Raw genomic sequence first — 27,277 nt, forward strand, 5'->3', positions numbered from 1 at the left:
CACATTCTTACAAAGAACCAGTTTTAAATTACTAACAAATTAACTTACCTTAGGGAATTGTTTTACTGGAATTAACACTTTCTGCCCCAGCTTCATATTTTTATTTATCACTACATCAATATACTTTTCTTCTTCCTTTCCTTCCCCTTTTTGGAATTTCTCAATTTCTGGAAAGAAAAGTACAAAAATCTGTTACTGATTTTTTTTAAACTGGATATCATTTTCCCAAGTAGAAGAATAACTTATATCAGCAAAAATTCCAAAACCAGTGTGTAACTTGTAAAATAGATTGATCTCTCTCCTAGGCTGCAATTTATAGCTACATATTTGAGTCAAGGTAATTTTTTTAAAATACTTTATCTGTAACTATCAGCACTTCGGACTACAACTGACATTTAAGAAAATATAATTTATACTACACACAATCATTTATGAGACTTAAGTTACTCAGCTTGGACAATTAAATGTCTATACTATCATTTTAGGGGGTTCTCCTGCATTTGCCTTATGCCGTGCATGTTTCAGCTTCCAAAACTTCAAGTTTTAAATAAAAGGAAATCATTCACTGAAAACTCAAGAGCTCATGAGAACATTTCTATTTGATTTTATAAAACCCTTGAATTAAGAAAACAAATCTTGTAGCTTAAGCATAAAACAGTTGCTTTGAAACAACTCTTTAAAGCGCTTTAATTTTATATATAAATAATGTGATGGAATGTACCTGGACCTTCCTTAGCCGTATGCCTACTACACCCTGCTCTAGAAAGGATTGGCAAAGGAGGGTCCTCCAGGCCTGCCTAGAGAGGCTTTGTGGAAGCAGCCAATCAGAACTAAGCAAGCTCAGCTAAAAAAAACTGCAGGGCCTTAGCTGGTCAGTTCCTGGCTAGTGCTAGAGGGTGCTCCATTCTGGCCACAAGATCTTGATGGGCTGTTTGCACTAAATCTGGGAGCGAGAGAACCTAAGAACTCTAACCCTAAGGTAGACAGGTAGAGGTAAAGGGACCATGTGGGAAGAGGTCCAGGGAATGTAACAGCAACTAATTAAATGAAGCAGTATCTGTGTCTGCCTGGGTTGGAACTTGAAGTAGCGGGTGGACCCAGGTTCCCACATCAGCCACTAGCAAAGTGGCCTAAGTCCCAAGAAGGGGACAAGGGTCCTTTAGAAGCACGAGAGAAGAGCTGGATTTAAAGGGCACAAAGATAGGGGGTGAAGACCCTGGTGAATGCATCTGATGAAGTGAGCTGTAGCTCATGAAAGCTTATGCTCAAATAAATTTGTTAGTCTCTAAGGTGCCACAAGTATTCCTTTTCTTTTTGCGAATACAGACTAACACGGCTGCTACTCTGAAACCTGGTGAAGACAGTTTGGCAAATGCTTTGCTACCCCAAAAGGGCTCCCATTTGATGGTGTGACTTCGTCAGAGGGCCAAACCACTGAAGACCAGCTTAGTGAGATTGGCAACCAACAGGGGGCTCCAGAAGAAGGGGAAACAATTACAGTACCACCCCTCGCTGCTAGGGGATACTTGAGGTGAGTGCCCCATTACAATACTGTATATAGTTTATTTGTATTTAAATTCTCTTCTCCCTCCATAAGCCACTCCCTATTCCCAACATACATTTTAACAAGAGTTGTAATGGAGTTATAATCCTCCACTGCATATGTTTGACATCTACTTAAACACATTACTGTTAACCGCCAGATGAAGTAAAAACAGTCTTTCCAATGTTTAAAGCTACAAATTACCAAGACAAAATAACCACATGCCAAATCCAAAAGTCTAGGATTGAAGTTAATGTACAGATGATAACATTCCTGTGAATGATGGTTAGAAACACATTCACTCTTCACGCTTTTGAACATCCTGAGGATGTTATTTCCGCATCCACATCTATGGTCTCTCATTACATATTCCACATTACTTTAACACAGTCTCCTTTAAAACAAAGTGTAAAGCTTTGCATGTGCTTAAATCTTTGCAGTACTAGAGCCCTAAACCCTGATCCTGCAATATGTTAACCAGATGTGGAGTCCTGTGCCCACACAGAGCCCAGCTGATTTTAGAAGTGCTCCATACAGGTTTAGGGTCCCCCTCCCCCATGATGTCATATTAAAGGATCAGGGGCCTTTGTCAGTTAACCCCTCTGCAAACTGATGGCCATTACCATAACTTTTGTTTGGGCTTGTCTATACTACTGCGCAGAGTCGATCTAAAAATCACGTAGCTGAAGTTGCATGAATAGCCTAGCTGAAGTTGACGTACTTATATCTATTTACCATCACGTCTTCACTGCAGTAAGTCGACAGCTGATGCTCTCCCATCGACTCCGTTTGTCCTCCTCATTCTGGTGGAGTACTGGAGTTGACAAGAGAGCGCTCGGAGGTCAATTTATCGACCCCTGCTGCATCGATCGCTGCTTGCCAATTCGGTGGGTAGTGTACACAAGCCCTTTGTCAACAGGAACAAAATTTATTGAAACACCTGTTAAAGGTTTATCCAATATAGGCTTGATCCTACACCCACTGAATTAAATAGCAAAGTTTCTAATGACATCAGTTATACAGGAACAGAGTCTTGTTTACTCCCCACATTTTTGCTTTGGGTCAATACCAAACTCTGAATTATTTAAAAAGACTAAGAGAACCAGAGCGTCTTCAAGGTACCCTCTCACAGACTAATTTGTCTCCTTCACTGCTAGCAGAAAAAAATTAGAAGGAACTAAAACTAGCTCAACACCAAATCTATTCCTACTGGTAAACAGGCAGTTTTGGATCATTAGTAATTGATTTTAATGAATACTGAGTCATTCTTGTTCATCACTGCAATAAAATTTGAGGGACAGCTAACAGATCAATCAGCTCACATTTTTCCTCAGTACTGAAATTTAACTGTTTTTATTTTAGAATACACTTTCACACAGCAAACACAAAAAGTAGGAAATACATAGTCATGCTTATTATCTATGTTAATTTCTTATGACCTTACAAATTAAACAAAAACAGGATTCACAAATGAAGATAAAAGTTTCTTGTAGGGTGTGAAGTTTGAAATTTATTTCAGTAGCCAAAATATTAATAAATGCAAAAATAAAACCAAAACTATTTTTAGATGTCACAAATATCTGTTGGCCACCTCTTTACTTTTAAAGACCTAGTGCATTTTAACAAGTGAGTCAAATGTAAAGTTAGCTTGAAATTTACTTTCAGGTGAAATTGACAAGAGTGTGTATCTACAACAATTAGAAATTTAGGTTATAGGAAGATTGAAATTTAACGATCCATTTAAAGTTATAAAACTTTTCCTTTTTACAGCTTTATATCTCCATTCACACATCGAGTGTAGTACTCTCTAAAATAATAAAAGGATGCATCCGATGAAGTGACCTGTAGCTCACGAAAGCTTATGCTCTAATAAATTTGTTAGTCTCTAAGGTGCCACAAGTACTCCTTTTCTTTTTGCGAATACAGACTAACACGGCTGCTACTCTGAAATCTAAAATAATACTAAACTAGCTATAATGCCTTTTTCCAAGCAAGGTAAACTTAATTATAATCATCTGTTTTATATATCGCTCAGCTAATAAGGTCAGCATATTACAAAACTTTTTAAGAGGCCGTTTACTCAATTAAAATAAATTCTGCAATATTTAATATGGAAAAAGTGGGAGAAAATGTGTGGCGTGTGTTTAATTGCAACATCAAAGACAACATACTAAAGATATATAGACTCCAGACAAACCCAAAGCTTTATCATTTAAAAGACTTCAGTTATTCAACACTGGTCCCATTTTACTGACATAACATCTCATGAAAGATCACAACACATTGTACATTAATTGTTTGTAATATAATCGTTTGCCTATGCATTTATTGCCTGTGATTGAAACAAATTAACTAAATAATAGAAATATACAAGCCTCAGATTTCATTTCCCATCCTCTGAACAATAATTTTTACTAGAAATTGCATAGAGGTGGAAAGTAAAACAAAAAAAATTTCCAACGTACACTTTTACTTGTTTTATTTTGTTTCACGGAGATAAAAGTGCTACTCAAAATTGAGACTTCTGGGCACATACTGTGCAGGAGTAAGTTAAATTTGCAGTGACTTCTCATTATAAAACTAATTTATTAATAGATTATATGTAAGAAACGCATTCAAAGACGTACTTTAATTCATAGAATAAGTTAAGTTTACTAGAAAAGAAATTATCTGGCATCGTTTCTCTTTGCAGGTGAGCTAACCTGTAAACAGTCAGTCATGTTTTTCTTAATAAAAAGGTTTCTCATCTCAGCATAAACAAATAAAAACTGAGGTTTGTTTTCTTCTACTAATTAAAGCTAAAGTCATGCACTGTTGCACCCAATTGAACAGATGACATGAGATTTATTCCTCTTTTCCCAGGGCAACAAGCAAATTTAACTAGTTCTAAACCAAAATCAGAAAGGACGTTTATTAAAACTTTAAAATAGACTTTTGCAATGAATGGTGGTTCACTCTAGGCTTTTATGTACACTGATGGCAAACAACAAAAATCACACAACTGAAAATAATCAGCAGTCTGACCAAGAGCTGCTTACAGAATTAAGATACACTGGATGATAGGTAAAATAAAAGCTCCCACAATGCCTATATGTGCTATTCAATAGACATTGGGATTAGTTCTCTACTATCATGAGCACACTGTAAAATATGCTATTTTCTTAAAATGAGATTTTATTCTACAAAGTGAAGAATAATGAATATATATGAACTCAGTGTTCTTAAGTACCTCACTTTAAGGACAATCAATCCACTTAATATTTGTTTACATGTAATTTATATTGTAATTTGTCCTACTTCAAATATTTTAAATTTCTAAATTAGATTTAAGTTGATATGAGTAAAAATATGTATTATCTGGGACATAAAATGCTATAAAAACAGGTAGCTTTAAGATATTATATTCATTCATCAATGATAAATAATTAGTTAATTCAAAATATATATCACAGATAAGTGAAAATTCATTGATTCATCTAAATACTAGCATTTCTGTCCAGAGCAAGGCATATCAACGTACATTTTATCGACCAGCCATTTGACCTATCCTATATGTCCTGCTTTCCCAATGTTTTTCAAGCTTTTTCTTAGCCTCAATAAAACTATTTTGTAAACCCTTAAAGGGTCACTCGTAACTTGCTGGTAAATAACAGATGTTCTTTTAAAAATTGCCAGAGTCAGTTTTTTTCCCTAAAATGAATTACTCTTCTTCCAGTAATAGTAAACCTTCCCCCAATAGTCACCATGTTAGTACTAAAAACAAAAAAACACGAAAGACTTCTCCTATTACTCTGTTTTAACAAATTAATAATAAACTGCTGTTCCAAGAGTTGTGCTAGTTCATGTTATCATAAAATTGAATCAGATTCTGAAAGAGCATTAAAAAAAAAAAACAAACAATGTGCTGTTGGCTGTTGTATCACTAAAGAAACAAAAAAATATTATGCATTGCAGAGCCAGTTTATTTTTACCTCTATTTTTTCTTCTCTTTCTGCTCATTTCTTCCCACTCCCAACTCCCTTTCAGGAAAGCATGAACACCAAAAGTTTTTAGCATCAGGGTATACACTCATAAGATATACAAGACTCATTTGACAAATATTCATGTATATCAAGCTTAACTTAATTGGGGAAAACTATGCCAGTCCAAAGAGCAAATCCAAATCAGATTTTCAAGGTCGAACAGATAGGAGGATTTGCCTTTCCCTAATCCTGAGATTACATTCTGTACTACTCGGCTTTGTGGGATAGTACAGTCTCCTTGTTCAGAAATAATAAATGAACATGTGATTAAGGCTTCTGATAATGCCAAGGGATTAAAATCCCATGTTCTCAGGCCATAGATGTAGCATTTGCATTAGTCTAGGAATTCAGCTGAATGAATAATTACATGGATTTTTTTATCCACAGCAGAGAAGGCTAAGCAATGATTGCTTGCTGATTAACCCACATGACACAATACAACATTATTGAATATATTAGATAATGGCAAAGTAGACTTCTTTAACTTTATCTCAAGCTTGAATTAATCACAGAACTACAATAGTCAGGCATGTTATTTCCAGTTTAAATGGTATTGCTTAGACTTTTAAATACTGCATATCTGCCTTTATCTGTTTAATTATCATCCTTAGTCTGAGGCCAAAATGTCAAACTCAAATCTGAAGAAGGTATTGCTATAGTCTGTTCTTTTGTGGGCCGTTGTGTCAAACGATATTGCACAAAACTGAATTCCTGATGCAATGTTTTCCAACTCACTGAGATTATAGCTCCTAAGCAAGATTCAAAAGATGGTTTCTCCCACTAGTACTAGGACGACTATTTTTTTCAACATGACAGATGCAAGGATGAGAGCTAAAAATGTGTCTCCTAATCTACAAGGGATGTTCTTACGGCAATACCAGAAGTTTTCATGCAGTCTCTCTACTTATGTCCAGGTTTTCTATAAACTACTGATGCTGTGCTTACAGCTCAATTACGAATAACAAAAATAATTGAGAACAATTTTTGTATCTGCAAGCCTGGAAAAGAGAGACAAGAAACCACATCACTATTATTTTCAAACAGGAAGAGTGGTCATAAAATACAAGACTCTTCCACAAACTTCTTTTTCACAAAACCTAATCACTTTACATAATGTAAAAAGTCAGCAGGGTTAGTACTTTTAAGAACAGTATGAATTCAGAGCTTCTAAAAGGAAATGACTGAAAGTTTGTTGACAAATTATAGCAACGGACTTGACTGAACAATCTAAAATGGACTAGAGAATAGGATAGTCAACAGCTTAAGGAAGTACTGAAGAAACCGCAATTATAACTATTAACTGGTCCAGCCCCACATTTCAATACTTTAGGATCAGATCCAGACACAAAATAAGTATTTTTTAAAATATCTTCTGTCCACTGACCCCAAAGCACTTTACAATCAATACTCAAGAGATTATATATAGAATATATAAATGTGGGACTTAAGTTAGTTTTAACAAAGATATTTGAATGGTCTCATCACACGACATTGATTTAAGGCATCCAAATCCACTCCTACGCACCACCAGATTCAAGACAACCTTGTTCTTAGGATCATTTGAAACTGGTTCAATAAACATGGGTCAAGCTGCTGAAGCCAACTAAACTGGGTCTATACTAGCTTTAACCAATTTTAAAATCATGTTAGCTGAATCAGTTTTAAACCTGTTAGAAAGTTTCCCCTGGATAGACAAGCCTTAGATTTTCTTTTTCAAAGTTTTAACTTTAGCAGAAAGGCATACTGCAATCAGTTGCTTAACCTACACACCAGTGGTTCTCATACTTTTGTACTGGTGACACCTTTCACACTGCAAGCCTCTGAATGTGACCCCCCCTTATAAATTAAGCACTTTAAAAAATATTTAGCACTATTAGAAATGCTGGCACCAAAGCAGGTTTTGGGGTGGACTAACAGCTCGTGACCCCCCATGTAATAACCTTGGGACTCCGAGAGGTTTGAGAACCCATGCTACACACTGCACATAACTAAATTTTTGCAGGATTGGGGCCTTAGTATAACCATAGGGAAGATGCTGCTTCATATAATTTTTTACTCTACAGTTTAAAACAGAAACAGATTCACTAGAAAGAATATTTAAAGGAAGCAAGATCAGCAACAAATATGTATCCTTGACAGGAAGCCAAAGGAAATATCAGTTTTATCTACCTTCAAGTTCAGAAAACTTTCACTTGACACTGTGCTAAATCCAGCCAACCATATAATAATTTATACAAGTGCAACTGTTTCTATTTCAGACGGAAGTGAACAAAAGAGCCCAATCCTCCATTCTTTATACACCCATCATTGACTTCAATGAAAGCTCTATATAAAAGACCAGATGCTATAAAGGATCTAAGAGCTGACAAGACAAAAATGTCTCTATTAAAGATTATAGCTAGAAATTCAACTACCACAACAAATCATAGTGAAACAAGATGGTGATCTTCCCTTAAATGCTGCCAGTGCCTGATCTTGAAGTGCGGTAAGGGAGGAGAAAGGTTCTAGATTGTGGAAGGGAGTGGTCACAAGGAATCCAGAAGGACCATCAGAAAGGATGTGGGACCAATTCTGAGAATGCCACTGACTCTTAAAACGCTGAGGCTGAACTGTACTACAGTGGACAAGCACTTCACTAGGGCTGTTGGGCAAGCTCAGATCAGGACACAGTGGATCCAATTTTCAAGTCCTATGAGGAGTCAATTTCCTGGAGGTGAATGCCTGACTGTGAAGATGGTGTCACCAGGAGGACTTCAGCTTCCTGGACTACAGGATGTTGTTCAGGGAAGAAGGACTGCTATCATGGAAGGGGAAGAACATCTTTGCATACAAACTGTCAAACCTAGTGAGGAGAGCTTTAAACTAGGTTTGATGGGAGCAGAAGACGACAAAAGTCCCCAGGAAAGTCAGTCAAAAAGAGAAGGGCCAGAATCTGGGGGAAGCATGGAATATTATAGCTGTGATAAGAGAGAACATTGGGAGAAAATCAAATCAGTATCTTAGATGCCTGCATCATAAATGTGAGAAGTATGGGGAATAAGCAGGAATAACTAGAAATGCTAGTTAATAAAAAGAACTGACACAGCTGGCAACACAGAATTGATGGGATAATATACAGGATTCTAATATTGGTATAGAAAGGTACAGCTTGCTCAGGAAGGACAGGCAGGGAAAAAAGGGAGGAGGTGTTGCCTTATACATCAAAAATGTATACACTTGGACTTAAGCTGAGATGGAAATAGGAGACAGACTTGTTGAAAGTCCCTGGATAAGGATAAAAGGGGGGGGGGGGAAAACAAGGGTGATATCATGGTAGGGGTCTACTCCAGAACACCTAACCAAGCAGAACAGGTGGATGAGGCTTTTTATAAACAAAATCATCCAAAGCACTGGACTTGGTGGTGATGGGGGACTTCAACTATCCAGACATCTGTTTGGAAAAGAACACAACAAGCCACAGATTATCTAATAAGTTTTTGGAATGTATTGGAGATAATTTTCGTTTCAGAGGGTGGAGAAAGATATTAGGAGAGAAGCTACTCTAGATTTAATTTTGACAAATAGGAAAGAACTGGTTAAGAATTTGAAAGTGGAAGGCAGCTTCAGGGAAAATGATCATGAAATGATATAGTTGTTCATGATTTTAAGGAATGATAGGAGGGGAAACAGCACAATAAAGAGAATGGATTTCAAGAAGGCAGACTTTAGCAAACTTAGGGAGTTGGTAAACAAGATCCCATGGGAAGCAAGTCTAAGGAGAAAAACAGTTCAAGAGAGTGCAGTTTTTCAGAAGAGAGACTACATTAAGGGCACAAAAGCAAACAGTCCCACTGCGTAGCAAAGAAAGAAAGTATGGAAAGAGACCCCCTGACTTAACCAGGAGATCTTCAATGATCTGAAACTCAAAAGAGAGAGTCCTACAAAAAGTGAAAACTAGGTCAAATTACAAAGAATAAATATAAACAAATACCACAAGTAAATAGAGACAAAACTTAGAAAGGCCAAGACAAAAAATGAGAGTCAACTAGCTAGAGACACAAAGTAACAAGAAAACATTCTACAAATACATTAGAAGCAAGAGGAAAACCAAGGAAAGGATAAAAGTCAGTTACTCAATGCGGGGAAAAAAACAAACAGAAAATATGAAAATGGTAGAAGTGTTAAATGACATTTTTGTTTCAGTTTTCAGCAAAAAGTTTAGTAGGAATTGGATATCTAACTTAAAGAATGCCAATGAAAATGAAGTAAGATCAGAGGCTGAAGTAGGGAAAGAACAACTTAAAAATTATTTAGACAACTTAGATGTCTTCAATACATCCTAGAATACTCAAGGAACTGACTGAGGAGATATCTGAGCCATTAGGATTATCTTTGAAAAGTTTTGGAAGATGGGAGAGATTCCAGAGGACTGGAAAGGGGCAAATATAGTGTCAATCTATTAAAAGGGAAATAAGGACAACCTGGGAAATTAAGAACCTATCAGCTTAACTTCAGTACCCAAAAAGATAATGAAGCAAATAATTAAGCAATCAATTTGCAAACATCTAGGAGAGAATAAGGTGATAAGTAACAGTTCAGCATGGATTTGTCAAGAACAAATCATGACAAATCAACCCAATAGCTTTCTTTGACAGGGTAAAAAGTCTTATGGATGGGGGGGGAGGCTTTTGATACCGTCTCACATGACCTTCTCAAACAAATTAGGGAAATACAACCTAGATGGAGCTATTATAGGATGTGTGCATAACCGGTTGGAAAACCACTCAGAGTAGTTATCAGTGGCTCACAGTCAAGCTGGAAGGGCATATGAAGGGGGGGGGGGTGTCCTGAAGGGATCAGTTCTGGCTCTGGGTGTGTTCAATATCTTCATCAATGATTTAATAATGGCATAGAGAGCACACTTATAAAGTTTGCCAATGATACCAAACTAGGAGGCGTTGAGAATGCTTTGGAGGATAGGTTTAAAATTCAAAATGATCTGGACAAACTGGAAAAAATGGTCTGAAGTAAATAGGATGAAGTTCAATTAGGACAATGCAAAGTACTCCACTTAGTAATAAACAACTAGTTGCACACATACAAAATAGGAAATGACTACCTAGGAAGGAGTACTGCAGAAAGGGATCTGGGAGTCAGTGGATCACAAGCTAAATATGAGTCAACAGTGCAACACTCCTCCAAAAAAAAAAAAAAAAAAAAAAAAAAGTGAATGTTATTCTGGGATTTATTAGCAGGAGTGTTATAAGCAAGTCACAAGAAGTAATTCTTCCACTCTACTCCATGCTTTTTAGGCCTCAACTGGAGTATTGGTGTGCAGTTCTGGGTGCCACATTTCAGAAAAGATGTGGACAAATCGGAGAAGTCTAGAGAAGAGCAACAAAAATTACTAAAGGTATAGAAAACATTACCTATGGAGGGAAGATTTAAGAAACTGGGTTTTTTTAGTGTGGAGAAGCACAGACTGATGGGGGACATGCTCACAGTTTAAGTACATAAAAGGGTACCTACAAGGACGAGGGAGAAAAATTGTTCTAGTTAATCTCTGAGGATAGGACAAGAAGCAATGGTCTTAATTTGCAGTAATGGCAGTTTAGAGTGGATATTAAAAAAATTCCTTTCTGTCAGAGTAGTTAAGCACTGGAATAAATTGCTTAGGGTGATTGTGGAATCTCCAACACTGGAGATTTGTAAAAACAGGTTAGACAAATACCTGTTAGGGATGGTCAGATAATACTTAATCTTGTCATGAGTGCAGGGGACTGGACTAGAAAACCTCTCAAGGTCCATTCCAGTCCTACAACTCTGATTCCTCTGACTACACAGGAGCTGAACCTGTAGGTCTTGAGATGGGGGTACTGGCAAAATCATTGCTGGGTTGCCTCTAGACTCAGTCTTCCACAGAGGTGCCACATGAGTAGAAGTAGTCAGTACTGATCGGTGCTCTGGGGTTAGAATTGAGACTGCAGGAGCACATGGTTCCAATGTCAGTACCATGTGAGGATCTTGAATCACAGGAGAAGTCAAGTTACTTCCTATCTGCCTCAAATACCTCGGGTGTCAACAGCACCAGAAGGAGTCTTGAATCTGTGGTTCCAAGAGGTGCACTGATACTTCAGGGATTTATATCAATGGATCCTTCCTGGGTTCTGGAGTCATCAATCCTTTGTGGTTCAAAGGATTGCTCCAGAGGGTGAAACTTTTTAGGATGCATCCGAGTGTGATTTTGAGACTCGGTGCCTTCCTCGTGGTAGGTCCCGGTACTGATTCCTTAGGACTTACAGAACCTCTTCTTAGACACTGGTGATGCACATCTGGCTCACGACTCTAAGAGGAGGAGGAGCATTTCTTATAAACTCTGAAGTGCTCAGTACCCATTTAGAGCAGGTGGGTTCCAATGGTGGACCAAGTACAGACTCTGAGCAGATACTTAAGTCTGGCAGCCCTGTTCTTTTTTCAAAACAGAGTTTGACAAATGTCACATTTGTAGGGAGGTCACTCAAATGCACCTTAATGCAATTGGGATGAGGGTCACTCGCTGGCATAGACCCATTATATGAACGGCAGGCCTTGAAGCAAGGAGAATGGGGCACCAAGCTGGCACCGGTGATCTCACACTAAAGAGATTGTTATAATATAAACTTATATCTACTATGTGTAGAACTACATACAAGACTAAAACACTCTAGACACTAAGGGAAGGAAGATATGAAGATAACAGGTCTTTAATTACTGTGATCTTGCTTTAAAATATTCCTTACTCAAAACACTTATGTTGGTGACTGAACGGTTTCTTTTCAGACCAGCAACCACTCTCTTTAGTGGAAAAAATATTCTACAACACACATGTGGTAGGAAACTGAACTTTTAACACTACTTAGATTACATGTAAATGGTGAATCATGTTTTGTTGGCACTTCCTGACTTACACAGGCTGGTACATGGATCAAACTGAAAACAAAACATGTTCTACAAAAATTACTATATTACATTGAAGCTGAAGAACTCAAATCAAATATTAAGAACCATGCTGAAGATGAACACTGGAAGCAAACCACTTTAGTATTCTCAGTCACGTCCCCTATGTACACACATTACTTGCAGCACTTATACACAGCATTGTGAACTCCTGTTTGTGGCATAAGAGGAATATAGATAGTTACACTTTTAAAGTTGTACTTAAAGGTTAATCTAAGACAGATAAAAGTAACTAGTCTATTATAAGTGAGATGGCATGTACAGTTAAAGTATACACCTCAGCAATAAGATATCCAGGTATTTAAAGACTACTGGAAGCTATAACAATGTATAAAAACATTTGTGGGGGAATACTAATGATATGGGCTTTAATCTAGTTTAAGGCTATTAATACTTTTTTTGAGGATATTGAATTAAAGTATACAGACAAGATGCAATATCTCAATTATACTTCTTTAACTGGACTAGTTTTGCATCAGTCTGCCCACAAATCAAATCACTGAAGACCTGAAAAATTAGTTACCATGAATAGCTCAGCGTACATTTTTGGAGACCCAAAGGGTTTATCAGACAAAGTTTAAACACAACTATAAGTTAATATCTTCCTAAACTAATGCGTTTTGGGGGGAGTAAAGTGTATAGATTATTGAAGTCTCAGTAATGAAAACTGAGTCAACTCTTCAGCTAAATCAACAGAAGGGTTAAGCTACATTTCTCATTTTTAATTGCAAAGGCCATTTAGATATACTGCAAAAGATCAGCTATGTTATACAATTACCAGGCTCTGGAGGTCACCAATTAGAACCCTGCAAGGATTTGAATTAAAAAAGGCTTTGTGATTAGGTGAAGTAATGATCCAAGAAAGAGATTAGTTCTGTTCAGACTGCACTCATTATAAAACCTATTTCCTTTGTGCGAAGATTCAGTGTCTCTCACATTTATCCTGCTGGCGTTATCACACTACGAGACAGAAATATGACTGCACTAATACATTCTGTAAGAGGCATAAGAGCATTTAACTCCCTATTTTATCACTAGATGTGAAAGTGGACAAAGCGTTTTTTTTTCCCTATTGACTAGCTACAAGTATGTCACAAAACTTAAACAGTAAGAGCCACAATGAATATGGCAGGTAAGTCTAAGGGGAAAAAAATCAGCTATTCATTTCTGGTCTTGGTTTTTTTTGCTTTAACTAGTAGTTCAGTACAGGCTGTGGGTTTGGGGGTGGAGGGGGGGGATGGTGTTTGCTTTTGTGGGACTAAACAGGAGACAGGTACCATAGTATACATTTAAGTGTGTGGAGAAATTGATACCTTAGAAAGATTATTTTAGGTGGTTATTAATGTACCTGGGACTGTTATTCGTAAATCCAGAAGGATTCTAAATTTGAAAGATTCTAATTAAATTCCAAAAGAGAAAAACATTTTTCAATGTATGTATAAATTGTATGGGGGAAAAAAAAAAAAAAAAAAAAAAAAACCACAGAACTGTTGAATAAGATTTATAGACTTTTCAAAACAAATATGAAATGTGGAGGGGGGGGAGGAAATCATGTAATAAGAGGAGGTTACTTACCTGTAACTGGAGGCTCTTCAATACGCGAGATCCCTCTCTGTATTCCACTTCCCACCTCCTCATTCTCCTCTGCTGCAGATAGTTTGGATTTGCAGTGGAGAAGGAACTGGAGAGGTAGTCACAGTCCGCCCCACCCTTTAATCACCTGAGATGAAACTATGGGGCGAGTCAGGGTGCACATGCAGACCAACAGACACTACTACTTTCAAATTGTCCAGCTCTGGACACATGGTGTGCATGAGTAAACCCTCAGTGGAATACAGATAATAGGGACCACATATTTGGAAGAAACCCCAGTTACAAGTAACCAACTTTCTTCTTTACACGATGGTCCCCATTGTTGTCCACAGAGGGTGGTTAGCAAGCAGTACCCAATTCAAAAAAAGAGGGTGCAAGGATGAAGATGGAAGGGTGGAGTGAAGGACAGCTATACTGAAGGAGGCATCCATTGCAGGAGTCTTGCACCAAGGCATAATGCATAGCAAAGGTTTGTACTGAACTCCACATGGCTGCTCTACATATGTCAAGGAGCAGCATGTCGTGGAGGAAAGCCATGGTTGAAGCCTGGGCTCTTGTGGAATGGGCCCTCACCTCAGAGGGTGGAGGCAGTCCCGATAACTGATAGAGTGTAATGCACCCCAAAATCCACTTGGAGATTCTCTGTGTAGATATAGCTGAAAGAGTTCAGTGTCAAGCAATTACAACAGCCAGCCTGGGGGATTTTCTGGTCAGTCTCATTCTCTGCAGGTAAAAGGCCAAGGCCCACTGACATTAAAGGAACGGAGTTGTCAGCCCTCTTCCAAGGTGTGCAGCATTGGGGGGCAGGGGTGGGGGGGACGCAGGAGTAAGTGAATGGGTTGATTAATAAAACTGGGACATGACCTTTGGCAGAAATTTGGGGTACAGGCGCAAGGACACCATCTTTCTGTTAAGTGGTGAAAGGAGGGTCTGCCATCATGGCCCCAAGCTCAACAACCCCTCTTGCTGAAATGATAGCAACAAGGAAGGTGACTTTCATGGAAAGGAGACACAGAGCATGACATCAGCAGTTGGAATGGTAGTTTCTTTAGTACAGACAGAACTAGATTGAGGTTCCACTGTGGAGCAATGGGTTGTATGGGTAGGAAGGTTCTGATGAGACCCTTCCAAAAACCTAGCAGTCAACAGATGTGAAGACTGAATCCACACAGGGGTTGAGAGGGGGAGTGTGTGAAAGGTGCTAATTTCCACTAGGTGGACCTTGAGGGCAAGACCCCATGCCTTAAAGGATGGAGGTAGTCCAGGATAAGGGGAATCCCCTCCATTTCCAGGGAAAGTCCCTGTTCTTGTACAGGAGATGAAACATTTCCACTTCGCCTGGTAACAACTGGAGAGGATGTTTTGCACTTCTCATGAACACTCCCGTTCTATAGAAGATGCCCATCCAAATACCACAAGCAAAGCGCTTCTGGATTGGGATGTCTGATCTTGCCACTGTGTTATGACAGCATATTGGGGAAGGCGGGAAAAGGGAATTGCGGGATGGGCAGACATATGTAGCAGTTTGGGAGACCAGAATTGTGTGGGCCAGTGGGGGCAATCAGGATGACTGTCGCTCTGTCTCATTTGATCTTGTGGAATACTCGTGGTAGGAATGGAAGAGACGGGAAGGCGTAGTTGATCTGATCTAACCATGGCAGTATGAGAGCAACATAAGAGTGGAGACCCAAGAGACTCATATCCCTGGAGTAGTATGTATTGTATTTGTTGTTGACAGGGAAAGTAAAGAGGTCTCTGGTCAGAGACCCCCCCCCCCCCCCAACAGCTGAAGATGTCATATACCATGGTGCTGGAGTTCCCACTTGTGCCCAATCACCAAGTGCCTGTTGAGAGAATCTGCAACCATGTTTTGCATCCCTAGGAGATAGGCTGCCAATAAGAGGATATGGTGAGTGATGCACCAGTTTCATAGGTTGACTGCTTCTGCACATAAAACAGTTGACTTCATGTGATGTAGCAAACAGCAGTGATATGTCCGACATAAGAACATGATGGAAACGGATGAACAGGATGAAAGTTTGGCAGGCCTTCCTTACAGCCCAGTGTTTCAGAATGTTTATGTGCAATCTGGATTACTGAGGAGCCCATGTTGTGCGTCATGTGCGCCCCCCCCCCCAGTCTACGAGGAATGCATCAGTGATAATTGTTTTGTCCGAGGAGGAGGGGAGAAAGGGAATCCTAATGCAGACCTGATGTGGGTCCATCCAGCAGTGGAGGGGCAGGACTGTCATCACATCCATGGTGTGATGTTTGGAAGAGTAAACCATCTGCAGCCACCTCTGGAGGTAACAAAGGTGATGACATATGTGCACGAGGCCAAGGACAGGGAGACAAGTCCTGTCTGGGACCAAAGGATTGTTGACAATGAGCGTTATGAGTTCTTGCAGAGTCTGGAACCTGTCTAATGGTAGGTAGGCTTGTGCTGTGACTGAGTTGATGGAAGCTCTTATGAAGTCTAGGAATTGTGTGAGGTCCACAGTTTTTTTTTTTTTTTTTGCATTGAAGTGCTAGATGACCTCCAAAAAGAGTGAGGGGGTAGTATGGCAGTAAGGAAGGTGGTTGATGGCTCTCTAGATTTTCTCAGAAATATCTTTTCTGTGGAGGTTGCACATGGGAGGAGGAAGGCTGTAACGAGGAACCTGGAGGGGAGACTTTGGGTCTTTTGACATTTGTGTAGTGGTTCATAAGGCCTCTGATGGAAAAACTGGGAAGTCCTGTAATGCTGTGTGATGACAGATGGTAGGATTTATGCTTCAGCACAGATGTTTAAGTACCCAAGCAACAATGTGTAGCTCTTGAATCCTTGAGGATGTGGAGAGAATCATTCACTTTCCGATTAAAAAAGATGGGATTCATCATGCTCAGATAAATTTGTTAGTCTCTAAGGTGCCACAAGTACTCCTTTTCTTATCACAAGGTAGGTCTTCAATGGTATTTTGTACCTCCCTGGGTAAACTACAGGAATGGAGCCATGATTCCCTCTTCATGAGGATGCCCGTAGCCATAGAGTATGATGAAGTGCCTGCTGCACCTACAGCTGATTAAAACATTGTCCTTGCCACCAGTTTTCCTTTCTCCAAGATTGCCTGGAATCAGACTTGATCTAGTTGTGGCAGTTTTTGACCAAATTCCTCCAGTTTGCCTTAAATTCAGGAAATTGTATTTGGCAAGTAATGCCTGAAAATTCAAAATTCTGAACTGAAGGAGAAGACTTTGTGGCCTAATATGTCCACTTGCCCTCTCTGAGCTGGAATGGAGCATGGGTGCTGTTGTCTGGACCATTCAGTCATGGACTGTACCACAAGAGAATGTGAGAAAATAAACAGACTCCATAGCTGATACATAGAAGCACTTCTCTGCCCCCTTGGGAGTAGGTATACACATGGACAGGACAGCATGTGTATTCTAGCTGGCTTGAGAATGGACTTGTTGATTGACAGAGAAACTTTACCCAGTGCCAATGAGTGGATGTCCAGGAGCTTATGTTGTGTGTCTAGGATCTCCTCCAGGAGATGTGAAATTCACCTGCCACCCTACGCAGGACACCTTGGAAGTGCCAAAAGTCATCTGAGGGCAAGGGAGATGCTGAAGCCACTGCAGCATCTGGTGAGGATGATGGGAATCATTCCTGCCCTAGCAGTACTGGTGGAACCGGACTGAGTGGCTCTTACTTCATCAGCTCAGAGTGTCTATTAAAGCAGTGGTAGTTATTATGGCCAGAGACCCCAACAGGGCCAGCATGACTGATCCGGAGGGTGTTGTGGCAGGCCCCACAACATGTGGGCCTAGTGGTTCCTTGGCAGTTGGACTGGAGGATACTGCCAAAATGTAGACAACCTCTTGGAGTATTTGTCATTGAGATAGGGGTCGGGAGGTCCCTGCCCTTCATCCAACTCCTCCAAAGATGAAAAACACAAACACCAGTTCCATCAGCTTCCACCAGCTCCAAGAGTACTGCTAAGCGGGCGGGAGAGGGGGGTTTGAAGGGTGCCTTGGGTGTGGCATGCTCTGAGGGGGAGATCTGGCCTGCCTAAGAGGTGCAAGGTATCAGAAGGCATGGAGACCTGGGCTCTCCCAGGGCAAACACTTTCTGGGGCTCTTCCTGACCTTCCTGGTCTTGAGGGTACTCTTCCATTGCCTGAAACTGGTACCAGAGCAGCGGACTTCCTCGGAGCGGGCAGGTCTTACACTTTTATGGGGGTCCGACGTCGAGCATGGTTCGTTAACTGGTACCGGCGGATCCGTCAACTTGTGTGGTTTCTTCTCATGTTTATGTGCTTTAGAGGTTACTCCCTCCCCCTGACTAGAGCTCATGGAAGGGGCATCCCCCTTCTTAGGTTTAGAGGAAGACATATTGCGATGCTTATGTGCATGCTTCCTTACCTCCCAGCTAGACCGCAGCGTAGGATCCATAGTGGTGGTACTGCCGATGCGACTCAGTGCCGGATATGCACTCTTGTAGGAGGATGGGGAGCATCCCCAACCTGGGTCGGAATGAGGTCTTATGGCAATTTCCATGAGCTGCTTCTGGAGGCAGAGAGCCCAGCCTTCTCAGCTACGTCTGGGTGAAGGACTGGCAGATACTGTACTCCGATGCAGTATGGGCTTCTCTCAAGCAGTAGAGGTAACACTGATGTTCGTTGCCAACCAAGAAGTAGCACAAGCAGGAAGTGCATATTTTGAAGTCTTTAGTCTTCAGCATAGTCCAGTATCTGCATGTGGATACTGGTGGGGAGTTAACAAGGAAACAAAACTCCCAAAGTTCCAATTCTACTTTAAAAACTATTATATATAAATATACTCTTCTACAGGTGCACCACATGCAAGAGGACACTAATAGTTCTGACCCAGACCATGCAGTGGTGAGAAGGAACTGGAGACATGGTTGGTCCATCCTGCCCTCGGACGAAACCATGAGGTGAGTTAGGACGCATGCACAGACCAATGGACACTACTATTTTCATCTTCTCTGGCTCCAGACACATGGTGCACATGCATAAACACTCAGTGGAATACAAGAGGGACTATACTCGAAGAAGAAAGTGTGCCTACTATAGTGTATTTCTGAAAACAAAAGTATTCCCCCAGTGTCCAATTCAGCTATAGGTATACGTATATTGACACAGCTGATTAGTCAGATACTATGTAAAACACACAAAAGAATCTTCCATATCTGCAGTAAACTGCAGCCAAGGTTTAGATTTTATTACATTAGATTTGACAAAGGCTCTAAAATGTATTTAGAGAAGTCAGTTTATACACTAGCCACATAGTGGGGAAAGGAAGTGGGGAGATGGGATGGGGAACAAAAGGGGATAGGGGAATTGTGGGGTGCAGCAGGAGCCCAGCATGCAGCATCCTCTCAACAGCAACAGCAAGGGCTCCCCCGTTAAGCAAGCCCATCAAACTCCCACCCTGATGAGCTCCACCCCCTCTTGCACCTGGACCCCCCAATGAGATCTGTGCATCCATATCCTTCACTGAGCTGTCAGCACCCAGAATGCCCCGTCATAAATATAAAGGGAAGGGTAAACACCTTTAAATCCCTCCTGGCCAGAGGAAAAACCCTTTCACCTGTAAAGGGTTAAGAAGCTAAGATAACCTTGCTGGCACCTGACCAAAATAACCAATGAGGAAACAAGATACTTTCAAAGCTGGAGGGAGTAGGGGGGAACAAAGGGTTCTCTCTGTCTGTGTGTTGCTTTTGCCGGGACCAGAGCAGGAATGCAGGTCAGAACTCCTGTAAAGGATTAAAAAGCAATCTAGTTAGATATGTGTTAAGATTCTGTTTTGTTCAAATGGCTGATAAAATAAGTTGTGCTCAATGGAATGTATATTCCTGTTTGTGTCTTTTTATAACTTAAGGTTTTGCCTAGAAGGATTCTCTATGTTTTGAATCCGATTACCCTGTAAGGTATTTACCATCCTGATTTTACAGAGGTGATTCTTTTACTTTTTCTTTAATTAAAATTCTTTTTAAGAACCCAATTGCTTTTTCATTATTCTTAAGATCGAAGGGTTTGGATCTGCGTTCATCTATGCAAATTGGTGAGGATTTTTATCAAGCCTTCCCCAGGAAATGGAGTATAGGGCTTAGGGGTAAGACGTTTCCAAGTATCCAAGTTATATTTGTTAGACGCTTGGGAGTGGCAGCAATAAGGTCCAGGGAGAAACAGTAAAAAATAGTTTGTACCTTGGGGAAGTTTTAACCTAAGCTGGTAAAAATAAGCTTAGGGGGATTTTCATGCAGGTCCCCACATCTGTACCCTAGAGTTCAGAGTGGGGAAGGAACCTTGACAGCCTCACACAAAACCCTCTCACCTCGATTTCCCCCCCCCACGTGGATCCTGCTGGGCTGACCCCGCCAGCTCACATCTCGTGGGTCTGGTACAGAGGGGCAGGGCCCTGGGGTGTTTCTGGGGCAGACCCAGCCCTTGCTGTATGTCAGGCTCAGGTGCCACCTCACCGCTGAGTCCCTAACCCAGGGGAAAGGGGGATCTGCAGGATGATCTCCCACCTCCATGCAGCCAGAAGCCTGTGCTTCCCATTGTCATGATGGAACCTCCACATTTATTTATTGACAAATAACATTTGCAGAATTTTAAAATATTGTGTGCAAAATTTTTATTTGTGTTGGTACAGAATTCCCTCAGGAGTACACAGTGTATGTGATACATTGAAAGGTGGTATTAAATGGAAGCCCCTTTTAACTTTCCTTAAATACTGCAATAAAAGCTCAAGGGTTTGAATTACTTACATATTACATAGTCTCATCTGAAACTACTGCCACATTCAGATAGAGTCCTCCTTTTATACATGTAAATTATGGCTCCTTGATCTAATCCGGCATATTTTATGTTGAGGCTAATTAAATGTTCCTTTCCTCTATTCCTTCCCTGAATCACTTAAAGGAGGAGCAGATGAATGAGTGCTCTGCGGTATGTCAAACAATTTGATATCCAATACCGACTTTGTGAAGTCTGCAGCGGGTTTGTGTCCCAGTGCAAGTGTGGTGAATGTGGTATTTGTACTGTGTTTTGTATATGTTGGAGATGTATGGTTTAGTTGTGAAGGGGTGGAGTCTGTCAGTAAGACAGGTTAATGGGTTACGAGAGTGATAAGAAGAAAAGGAGTACTTGTGGCACCTTAGAGACGAACAAATTTATTTGAGTATAAGCTTTCGTGAGCTACAGCTCACTTCATTGGATGCATTCAGTGGAAAAAAAAAAAAAAAAGAGGTAAGGTATGTTATAAAAAGTATCCCTCAGCTTGACTTTGTGTTGCTTTTAAAAGTTTGCTCAAAGGCAACCCCCATTCAGTCTTAACTGACTGTAAATGAAGTTTCTTTATGGTAATTGTGTGGGTCTTTTCAATCAAGGCATGTATGGTAAAACAGGAGATGTAACTGACATTTTTTGAGGCAAAAATCTTTGTTAACTGAACTATAAATTTGGTCCTTCCAATGATATATTATAAACCAACATGGTCCAAGAAGTTTGAAACCAGAGAAGATATTTACATTTAGTGAACATAGCAATTTAACTTCAAAAAAGAAAAAGGAGTATTTGTGGCACTTTAGAGACTAACAAATTTATTTATTAGTCTAAGGTGCCACAAGTACTCCTTTTCTTTTTGCAGATACAGACTAACACGGCTGCTACTCTGAAATTTAACTTCAGTGGAACATGACAATTATGTCTGAAAATATGCCTGGACACAATAGTTAGTAATCATGTGTCTATCATCTAAAAAATAATTACTATACCAAGAATACATTCAGTTTACAAACAGCGTTGTGAATAACAGAAGGCACTATATGCAGAAATCACACTTAATTATTCAGCTGACAAGGCAACAACACTACAGGTATTACATAAAAATACTCCATCATAGCCAGGTCCATTAAAGTCAGACATCTCAGCAGTGGAACAAGACACCACCTGGAACATAAATTGTAGATTTCAAACATTCTTCTCTCCCCTCCCCCCCCTTAGTAATCAACAATGCACTACAAATTCTATACCAGTCTGTTAGCAAATGAGAAGTGGGTAAATTTTACTTGTAAAAACGAATGAAACTAAAGCAGACAATAGAGACTTTTCATAGAAAGCTTGTTTATCACTGATAGACACTGACTACTTTGTCTCTTCCCATAGGATTTTGTGGTGTAATTTTTAACTGTTCTTATAACGCATGATATTTCAAAACATCAGAACTGACAACTTGTCTAAAGCTGTAGAAGCTAGAAACGGGACACCTGTTTGGTCATCCAGTTCATCTCCCTACCAATACTGGATTGCCCTCTATACTATATTTTCTAGTGATTTGTAGAGTGTATTTTAAATATCCCAAATAGAACGATACTTATCCCTAAGGTAACTATAGTTCTTTAAGAGTGGAATTCACATGAACAAGGCATCTTGGACAGCCCACATAAGAGAGATCAGATTCTTTTGGTCAGTGTCCACACCTTTGCTTTTGATACCCTCTCCCACTTCCAGTTGAGAACATAAAAGGCAGAGTGGGCCTAACCAACCGTCAGGAGCAGCTTCAGCACTGTGGTTTCCAGACAAGTGCACCTCCCCTCCTCCCTGAATTGGGGAGCTATCCCTTGAGATACACCAAAGCTGTATTTAAAAAATAACCCAGGAAAAACAAAATGTTCAGTGACAATCAAGTTTGTATCAAGGACATTTTCTGTCCACCCAAAACCTTAGAAAATGGAAATAAATTAAAGGTAAAGACTTCTTCTTTCCACCTTCACGTTGCCTTCAAAATTGTCAATAAATATATTTCATCACACAAACATTTTCACTTCCATTTTCAAGTGATACATAAACAAATTGCACTCTAATGCAAAGCATAATAGTAAATCAGCAGCATTAAGGCAAACAAACTTTCCAGCTGCATGGAAGGTGAAGCAATCACCAGCAGTTCTCAAACTTCATTGCACTGTGACTCCCTTTTGAGAACAAAAATTGACCCCAGGAGGGGGGAAATCGAAGCCTGAACCTGCCTAAATCCTGCCACCCTGGGCAGGGGGGGCCAAATCCAAATACCAAGGGCTTCAGCACCAGGCAGAGGGGTTGTCCCAACCCACAGTTTGAGAACTGCTGATCTGTTGATATAAAAGCATATGAGGTCAACATTAAGGTTTTGATTTAGAGTGCAATTTCAGGCATGTCTTGCTTTTTCATACCTGTGGAACATGGGTGGGATTCTGATGCAACCTAAAGTGTAACTAAATGTAGTTTGTGAGCACCAATTTAAAGTATTCTCAGGGAAACCAACTTGTGAATGAGAAAACTTCCTGAAAAAGTAGCCACAAAAAGAACAAAATGTTTCAGGTGCGGAGCTCGAGTGTGGGAGTGACATTTAGATCTACTGAAAAGTAGATTTTTTTTTTTTTAGCTTTTGGAGAACTGAAAAGGAGAGGGAAATTCCAATGTTTACATTTTGCTCAACCAATGTTAGACAGAATTGATAAAATTTTAATTTATGGGAATTGTAATTGCATTTTTTCATTTTGCCCAGAGCCCCTCGAGTGGCATATTAGTATTCTTTCTTCACCCCTCACCCAATATAAACTGAAGGGAAAAGAAATAATAAATAAGCCTAAATCAGGTAGTTCCTATGCACTGAGAATATTTGCTTGAAAATATTTCTGTTGCTCTATCCCCTTCTATATCTCAAGAAACTTTATGGGGGGAGCAGCTTGTGATTATGGTACTGGACTGGGACTCATGGGATGTCAGTTCAGTTATTAGCTCTATCATGGACTTTTTGGGTAAGAGACATTTAACATCCCCATGCCTCAGCTCCCCACTTATAAAACAGGGATAATTCTGCCTTGCACCATTATAGACAAAACTGGAGACTGTTTACAGTAGGGTTGCCAACCCTCCAAGACTATCCTTGAGTTCCCATGATTAATCTTTTTAATTAAAGATGTGTGATGAAACCTCCAGGAACACATCCAACCAAAATTGGCAACCCTAGTTTAGAGTATAAGCTCTTAAGAGACACGTACTACATGTACGTACAGTGCTCAGCACAATAAAGCTTCAACTTTGATTGGAACCTCTAGGCACCAACTAATACAATTCCATTTCTCTTGGGTCCACTAGAAGGTGAATGAGGTCCCTGGCAAAACAGGTCTAGGAAAGGTGCCATTTTTCTTCTTCCACCTTTGATAGGGAGGGAAAAGAGACAATCCATCGTGAAGTGTGATTTGGATGCCAGTTGTGCCCTAGATAGGTGTTCGTTATTTACAGTGCATCGTCAGCTATATTGTCTTTCTACAAAAAGAAAAGGAGGACTTGTGGCACCTTAGAAACTAACATTTATTTGAGCATAAGCTTTTGTGAGCTACAGTTGACTTCATCGGATGCATTCATTGGAAAATACAGTGGGGAGATTTATATACACAGAGAACATGAAACAATGGGTGTTACCATACACACTAAGGAGAGTGATCAGGTAAAGTGAGCTATTACCAGCAGGAGAGCACAGGGCGGGGGGAGGATGGGGAACCTTTTGTAGTGATAATCAAGGTGGGCCATTTCCAGCAGTTGACAAGAATGTCTGAGGAACAGCGGAGGGTGGGCGGGGGGAGGTGTGGAATAAACATGGGGAAATAGTTTTACTTTGTGTAATGACCCATCCACTCCCAATCTTTATTCAAGCCTAAATTAATTGTATCCACTTTGCAAATTAATTCCAATTCAGCAGTCTCTCCTTGGAGTCTGTTTTTGAAGTTTTTTTGTTGAAGAATTGCCACTTTTAGGTCTTTCTAAGGGATGAGGTTGGATGGAAGCAAGTTTATTGCAGAGCTGCAGCCAGTCCCATTGGTGACACTGTCCCCTGCTTGCAGACAGTTAGGGCCTTTGGGCCAGTTGCAGAAGACAGTTATTTTTGAAATTTCCCACAGTTTTTATGCTATTCTCTGGGCTTACCTCATATATTAGACTTAAAACTATGAAATGGAGTTTACTAGATGATAGATATATAAATGTCTCAAATTTAGGAAGCATCTTTAATATGGTATTAATACAATCATAACTTTCACCAAGGTATTTGATAAACACTGATAAACTGATGTGTAAGGCATTTTACTACACAATATAAATATATTAAAAAAACTGGGGTAACAACTAGGATTTACAGGGTTAAGAATGTCATCAAAGCAGCATCATTCTGTGGCACAGTCATTCACAGCACCTCTCCTCCTACACTCCACATACAGAACACAGCCCTGTTTTCACCTTGATTCACTCCCCTCTCTACCTCCCTTTCAGCCAAGCACTCACTCCATCCTCACATAGCCAGGTGCCAATCTAAAGCGCTAAAGCGTAAGGTGCTAAAGCGTAAATTACAGAGAACATTCAAGCTTCTGGGAGAAATAGGTAAAGCCTGCCTCTTGAAAAAGAAATATTTAAGTTACCTAGTAAGAGCATGTAATTTAACTTATGAGAAGTATCAAATTTACAAGATTATGGAATATTGTATTTTATTTGGCAATTCAATTCCTGACAAAACTGTCTTCTTTACATAAAGTGCAATCTAAGAATCACATTTCACAGTTTAAATGAGGTATATGAAAGATTTTTGCTTAAGTTTTGTTAGAGTGTATTTGTGATTCTTCGGGTAAACTTCCTGCCCAAAAAACGGGGGTGTGGGAGGGGGAAGAGTTCTACCACACACACACAAAGCACAAATCAGAAGTGACAATTCATACAACAACCTTAACTCTAGCCATATACTCCCATACTGTTTGCAACACTGCTTCTTGTAGTATATTTGTTTAAGATGTGTTTGTTAAATACACTGTTAAGATACTATCCTAATAGGTTTACTCCAACTTAACAGTATTTATATAGTGATTGGGGAGGTGCAAGATTGAAATATATTTAGTTCAGATAGTCTTTAAAGAGAGAGACTTAAAAAAAAAACAAAAACAAAAACTTAAGCATGGCCACCAATGATTGTGTATTTCCTTGCACCATCAGTAATTGTACCAATATATTAAGTTACTACACAAAACATGAAAATTACTATAGTGCAATTTTATTTTATATAAACACATGTTTACAGGTCTTTAACTTGCAACATAAACAAAGTGGGGGGGGTTTCAGAAATTGCCTGAATACACTAGGTATATAAATATATTTATGTACTGAAAAGCTAAACTCACCTGTTCTCAGGGAATGTTGCGATATGAATTTTGATTGTACTGATTAAAATATTTCTCCTGAAAGATAAAAGTTATTTCTAGAGTTTATGGAAGATTTCCTGCAATCTTTAATATTTGTGTTATGGGGGAATGGGCATCAGCAATCTAAACTCTGTGGTAAAGCAGCTGCGTGTTTTCATTCCAACCTCATTTACCATAAGTGAGCTGTAGCTCACGAAAGCTTATGCTCAAATAAATTTGTTAGTCTTTAAGGTGCCACAAGTACTCCTTTTCTTTTTTTTCATAAAATGTAAGTTTACCTACACAAGAAATCTGACTATTTTGAAAACTTATTTAATGAGTACAACTGGTTTGATGCAATGATATATAATTTAAAGGATTTAATCTCAGAACAGAGCATTGAGCCTGATATCCTTAAAATTAAACAGTGCTGTTTTCATTTTTGTAGCAACATTGTTAGTTAACTAGTTGTCCTACACACTGATGTGGGTTCTTTTTGTCAACAAGAATATATGTTGGTTTTATGTGCTGTATTCAATTTGCAAGTAGAAGCAGAAAGTATCTACTGATCTGGACGAAAGTTAGTCCTCTCTTTCCCAACTAACTGTAAAAAGAGAACTAGCTTTTTTTTGGTAGAGAGATTAATGTCCACTGCATCTTGTATAATGATCCCTTCATTTTTTTTTTGAGAGAGAGAGAGAGAGAACACACTGGAATAAGTAGATTAGTGATAGCTATTTGCAGTAATGAAGAAAATAAGTAAAAACAGAAGTAATCACCAAAAGCACACAAAAAGTCCCACAAAGTTAATTTCTACTGACAAAAATTAGACTAAATGCTCCCGTGGCTGCAATAGTAGATGTTATACTATAGACAGTACACATGTATTTTTAATCACAATGTTGTCCAACTCTGTTTAGGAACAAATCC

The 27,277-nt window shown here is 39.5% G+C and overlaps 1 protein-coding gene across 3 annotated transcripts in view; it reads right to left on the bottom strand.

Moving 5' to 3' along the window:
* Window positions 1-27,277, bottom strand: part of KHDRBS3 (KH RNA binding domain containing, signal transduction associated 3) — a 209,567-nt gene that overhangs the window by 148,442 nt on the left and 33,848 nt on the right. For all 3 annotated transcript variants that reach the window (XM_043507307.1, XM_043507306.1, XM_043507308.1), the window contains exon 2: window positions 49-167. In XM_043507307.1, coding sequence (XP_043363242.1) covers window positions 49-167 — 119 coding nt within the window. The remainder of the gene's footprint in view (window positions 1-48; window positions 168-27,277) is intronic.

This window comes from Dermochelys coriacea, chromosome 2, assembly GCF_009764565.3.
Source record: "Dermochelys coriacea isolate rDerCor1 chromosome 2, rDerCor1.pri.v4, whole genome shotgun sequence".
Lineage (NCBI taxonomy): Eukaryota > Metazoa > Chordata > Testudines > Dermochelyidae > Dermochelys > Dermochelys coriacea.